The 6,000-nt window shown below is 40.3% G+C and overlaps 1 protein-coding gene across 3 annotated transcripts in view; it reads right to left on the reverse strand.

Annotated features, from left to right (window-relative positions):
• The window catches only part of neurl1b (neuralized E3 ubiquitin protein ligase 1B), a 66,656-nt gene that overhangs the window by 1,701 nt on the left and 58,955 nt on the right, over positions 1–6,000 (reverse strand). For all 3 annotated transcript variants that reach the window (XM_081383265.1, XM_081383267.1, XM_081383266.1), the window contains 2 exons: positions 4,386–5,087; positions 2,068–2,190 (listed from right to left, as the gene is read on the reverse strand). In XM_081383265.1, coding sequence (XP_081239391.1) covers positions 2,068–2,190; positions 4,386–5,087 — 825 coding nt within the window. The remainder of the gene's footprint in view (positions 1–2,067; positions 2,191–4,385; positions 5,088–6,000) is intronic.

Raw genomic sequence — 6,000 nt, forward strand, 5'->3', positions numbered from 1 at the left:
AGCATCTTACAGCAAAATACAAAATGGCCAATGCCCAAAATGGCCGACATGGGAAAATTGGATATGCCATACCGAAACCAGTTTTGGCCAAAGCATTTATAAGTTTTTTTCTTCATATCTCCTGACCACTAGGTGGCACTGTGTCGAGACTGTGCAGATATCCTCAGGTCAAGGTTGTCATAACACACACCAAGTTTGGTCTGAATATGCTAAAGCGTTGAGGAGATAAAGCCTCATGTCCATTTTGCTGCGCTCTTCGCCAATTCACTTCCACAGTATTTGAGAACGGTTTGACTAATCAACATGAAATCCATAATCTTTCAGAAGATAATCTGGCTAAATTTTTGTGAAAATTAGAGCAGTTACCTAGGGATTAAAAAAAGTAAAAAAATTGTTTAATTTTGTTTCCAGCCCTTAGGGTTAATATCATAAACAGGAGTGCAAATTTGGACAGTTGGTGGCGCTAGAGGGATTGTGTTAGAGACTCCAAAATTGCTGTGGTTAATGTGCAGACAGTCCTCTATCTGTGTGCCAAATCTCACAACTTTTGATCATATGGATCTATGGGCTGCCATAAACTCATTAGCGGAAGAAGAAGAAGATGATAAACACTTACGATAACAATAGGAGCCTACTCAGCTTCGGTAAATTAGAAACATTTTTCATGAATGAAATATTTAAAAATTATTAATAAAATAATATTTAAAACTCTCTTTGATTCTCTAAACCATGAACCAAACCAACCAGCTCTGAGATTCGAGAATAATAACATGACTTGACTGTGTAGCCTACTTAATTATTTTTTTTTTTATGAGGCAATAAACAATAATCCCATACAATTGCAAATAAAGTAAACCTATGAAAAAACACAATACAATATAAAAGCATTGATTTATAGACATTTAGAAGCAAAAAATAATTAAATTCATATTTGTATTTATTGCTAAATAAGTGTATTGTAAAATGTTAAAATACACAAACAACTTGTTTTAAGATTGTAAGGTGACTGAGTCAATCACATCATTCGCAATGCATTATGGGAGTGGGAGTTTAGCTCCTCTGGCACAAGCATTGTAGCCTTATTGTTAGGGTGTTCTGCACGGTTGCTAGGGTATTGCTCAGTGGTTGCTAGGGTGTTCCGGCTTGTTCCCAGTTTACACCTGGTATTAAGATGCGTTTTGTTTGATCGGATCACAAGTGGACGACGCTAAATACAGGTGTAAACATTATGGGAAGTGCTCTAGCCAGACGGGGTTTAAACTTCATCGGCTGGAGACCAAAGTTTGGTTAGATCGAAAGATCTGGAAAAAAAAAACATACATTCACCCGCCCATAGACCCTCCCCTCGAAGAAATCAGGACAGAAGTGGTTGAAAGTGGACAAAAGACCAGGTGTAAATGGGAATGTCTTGTGATCCGATCTACCCAAAACACATCTTAATATCAGGAGTAAACAGGGCCAATAGTTGAGCAATGTTTAAAGTGATGCTTGGCTCAGCAAACACCACTGATAACGCTTTAATGCCCCCCAACTGTTATGTGATGTCTGAAGCTTTTAAGGTCAACATTTTCTTGTAAAACATGTTATGAACACATTAAATGTTAGCATGGGATGTTAGCAGTTAGAAACAAACCTCTACAGCTCTGCTAAAGTCACGATGAAAGGGAAGTAGCGACAGATCTTTTCTTCCGTACTGTGACATGCAATCAAGTTTAACAGAAAAAGAAAAGAATATAAGGCGGGACTTGGTTGTGATTGGATGTAGAGATATGAGCGTGGCTTTCAAGATGAGCTTACAGGAACTGGTTTAAGAGGAATAAATGACCGGAGAAAACCTGCATACGTCACCTGAGAGAAGCCTGATGCTTCACCGGAAGATCTTTCAGTTAAACATTAAAAATGAAACATGCACGGATGAATCATTCACAATGAGATAGGTAACATGCATTTAGAAGCAGGGTGCATTTTCACGTCATGCCGACTCCAATCAGTCATTTCATTAGCATTTTGCCTCCTCCGCGGTTCAGAAGTGAATGTGAGCTGATGAAGGAGCTTGTTGAGACTCACCCAGAGACGACTCAGATGCTGATGAGGATCTGTTGACACTGAAAGCCAGATCAGAGTCGCTGTCATCAGGCGTTGATCCCTGAGACACTGACGGGGAGGTGGGGGGGCTGGCCTGAACCGTTCCTTACGGACAAAAAGAGAAACGTTTACCACACCGACTGAACATCTGCCTTTATTATAACCACCAGCAAATCTCCTTCAGCTGACTTCAACAAAACATTAAACAATGTGTATAGATGAACTAAATTACATGTATGTTAGACTTTGTGTTATTACAGTTTGGGTCCCGCTGGCTGGTTGGTCAGTACAGCGTAAATGCCTTGCTAAAATACAATATAATATCAGCTATGACATGATCACATGTTCAAATACTGTGTTAGCACAGAACTGTATAGCATTCTTATTATGGTCCCAAAGAAAAACAATAATCAAATGTTCATCATAATGTAATGACTTGTTCCACCACTGAAATGACTTGTGTATTTGCAATATAAAATGCGATATACAGTTGTAATCATAATTCTATTCATAATTTTGAGACAGCCAAAGTCATTAAAAGTTGCATTTTCAGTTGAATTTGGGGAAACCACTTGAAACACTTGTTGTGTTGAGCTATTTCAATTACTTTTGTTTGATTTGATCATTGCAAACATCTGAAAGTCTGTACATTTTGCCAATAAACCTGATTTGCAATGAGGGTTGAATAATTTCAGTCACAACTCTAGCATGGCCTCTTGTTCCTTGTGACTAAAATTAGAGTTGGCAGCATATTCAATATTCCATTCCAGGTAGGAATATCACGTTCTGTTTTCAATACAGTAATATAAAGACATTAATGTGTGCAAATCAATACAGTTGTCCCGTGGTGCGAGTTTTATCTCTCACACATGTTAGGACTGCATGCTCCTCATCTGACTGATATAATCATGTGGACTGAAAACAGTTTTCCATTGCATTTTCCCTCCTTTTTTCAGAATGCCATGCTGTTCTGAATCATATAATTTGACACAAGGGAATTATTTTGGAACACGGGTAAAGGAAAAGCGTCATCCTGAAGTCAAGTCGACTTCTGGACCCGTCTGAATGTGTTAGTTACGGGACGAGGAACCCTGGGAGTGTGATCTCTTTTTCCAGCAATAAAGCAGCTATACAGAATGTGATTAACACATGCACAGTTATGATCTGCTCACGCTACACAAATGAACCATCACTGAACTTAAGCTGGACTGACTCTATTTTCTTCTAGATCTGCTGTACAGCAGAGACAAACTTTGTTGCATCATTTTCCTGTTATCTCTGTAAAGCTGCTTTGAAACAATCTGTATTGTAAAAAGCGCTATATAAATAAATGTGACTTAACATGACATAATTATGATGCTTGCATTAGTGTTTTTTCATCATTTTGATGACTTCACTATTAGAAAGAAACCTAGATTCTAGATCTGGAAATGCAGAATCTAGATCGAGAAATTCTAACTTCTGACTGGTAGTGTAACAACATATCATTTGATAAACCATACAGTCAAACCAACATTATTCAGACACTTCAACATTTCTCACATTATCAGTTTATTCGCTATAGTTTAGAAAGTGGTGATAAAATATGAGCAGAACTCAGAGTTATGAACTCAGTTGATATTTGACTGGTTTTGTCCGTCCTTCTGTTAGACTGTCTCACACATGAGTTATGTTGAATATCTGTCAGCTGTTAAATTTAACTACACAATTAGATAATACCAGTTTAGCTCAACCAATCACCAAGCAATGCTTCATTGTGTTCAGTCTGTGTGTAAAAGAGCATTAGTTATTAAAGAAAAAACACTTCAGCAAAACATGATCAGCTCAAAGTGTCTGGATCATTTTTGGTCCCTAATTTTTATAAATGTTACTGGTAGTCACTGAATAAAGAATATATGGGTATAATATGTCACAGTTTACTGTATTCTGCTCTCCTCACTTACAGAAATGAACTATAGTGTCCTGATCACACATGAGCAATACATTTGTTACTGTATTTATTAATCTTTGTTAGTGTTAGTTAATAAAAATCCAGCTGGTCATTGTTTATTCATGTTAGTTCACAGTGCATAAACCTTTGATTTTAATAACATATTAGTAAATGTTGAAATTAATATTAACTAAGATTAATAAATGCTGAACAAGTATTGTTCATTGTTCTTAGTTCATATTAACTAAGGTAGTTAACTAATGTTAACTAATGAACCTTGCTGTAAAGTGTTACCATTATATCTGGTGTCTGAATAATTTTTGGTTAGACTGTATCACGTGATAAAAAATGATTCCTCATGAAATCCTACCTAATATCCTGAGTCGGTTCACGGCCCCATGGAGCGTGAAGAAGGCCCACAGAACCTGAGAGGAGTCGACACACAGGAGTCGAGCGCTCGCCCCCCCGTTGACCCCGTGATGCACCTCTCCGTTTGGCATGAAGGTGAAGCTGAGCACGTCTCCGGCCGCCGGCACCGGGAACCCCCTGTACACAACCCAATACTCCTTACGGTCCAGAAGCACCTCCGGGTCGGCCGGCAGGTCCCCGGCGCTGAGGCTGCCAGGGTCACAAGAGGTCATCCCAAAGAGAAGAGCCCCAAAGTAAGGCAAACCCAAGTGGCCCACCTCGACGTAAAGAGTCTCGCCCACCCGAACGGGCCGGTCGCTGAACATCAGAGTCCGGCTGCTGTCCAGAAAGTGTGTGCACGCGACAGTGCGGTCGTTGGAGAGCACCACGTCGGGCCCTCGCACCGGGTGGAAGTGCAGGTGTGTGTCGAGCGGGCCTCGGGCCAGCCTGTGGACGGAGGACGAGGGCGTCGAGGAGCTGGAGACGGGGGTCAGCGTGTTGTAGTTGCTCAGGTGTAGCGTGGCGAACTTGGCGGCCGCGGCCTGGCTGGTCTCCAGCTGGTTGTTGCTGTAGTTGGCCGAGTCGTGGTTGCTCTGGGGGAGATAGGCACTGAGTCGAGCGGCGCTCAGGCAGCTGGAGCCCACGCTCTCTGCAAACGTGCTCTCTGAGAGAGGAGGAGACCATGAGTCGGCACAAGTAGGGGTGGCTCAATATAGCACAATACAAAAATGCATCAATATGTACCGTGGAGTGTGACCATATGTATTGTGTGTAGTTCACCCCCCAAAAAATAAAAAATTCAGTTTTAGTGACAGTACTACATCAAACTACTATATATAATGTTGAATATAATGTATAATACTGCGCTGGGGGAATATGTGTGTGTTCTGATAATGCCAGATGTCTGATGTTACCAGTAAAAGTGTCCGACATTATATTAAATATATCTAGTCAGTGAAAGAGTTCAAGCATATTCAGACGTGCTCTCTGAGAGCGGGAAGGGAGATCAGCGAGTCGGCACAAATGAGAACAAGTGAAACCACTTCCATCTTTCTGCTCTAATAACAGCAGTGCATCCTTTACACTTCTCTTCAACTTCCAGATGATTGTTGCCGTTGTGATAGAGTCGTGATGTCAAACCCGGAAGACTAATCACCACCGGTTCCCTCCAGATTTTCCTAGGGTTTTTTTTTTATTTATGAGTGAAATAAGGTCTGTGGTAAACATAAGTCGATGACACGCGGACATTCTGTTATACAGTGTAAACTACACACAACCGTGCTTGACATTAACACCCCCCAACACCCCAAATGCATGTGTATTTCAGCAGTGGTGTGTAACGTAGTCAGACCTACTAGCCACTTTGGCGGGTTTAATTCTATATAATATATATATATTTCAATTGTAGTCTTTGAAAAAAACTGAAATAATAAACTAACAGCAATGTAGTGCTGTCAAAAATATAGATTTTTCGATACATATCGATACTGAAATATCTGAAACGCTAATTTTCCACAGAATATACAGGATGCCAGCATCTCTTTCTCTCTCTTTCATCTTTCCGACACACAAACCCG

This window comes from Scardinius erythrophthalmus (assembly GCF_964197995.2).
Source record: "Scardinius erythrophthalmus genome assembly, chromosome: 13".
NCBI classification, from domain to species: Eukaryota; Metazoa; Chordata; class Actinopteri; order Cypriniformes; family Leuciscidae; genus Scardinius; species Scardinius erythrophthalmus.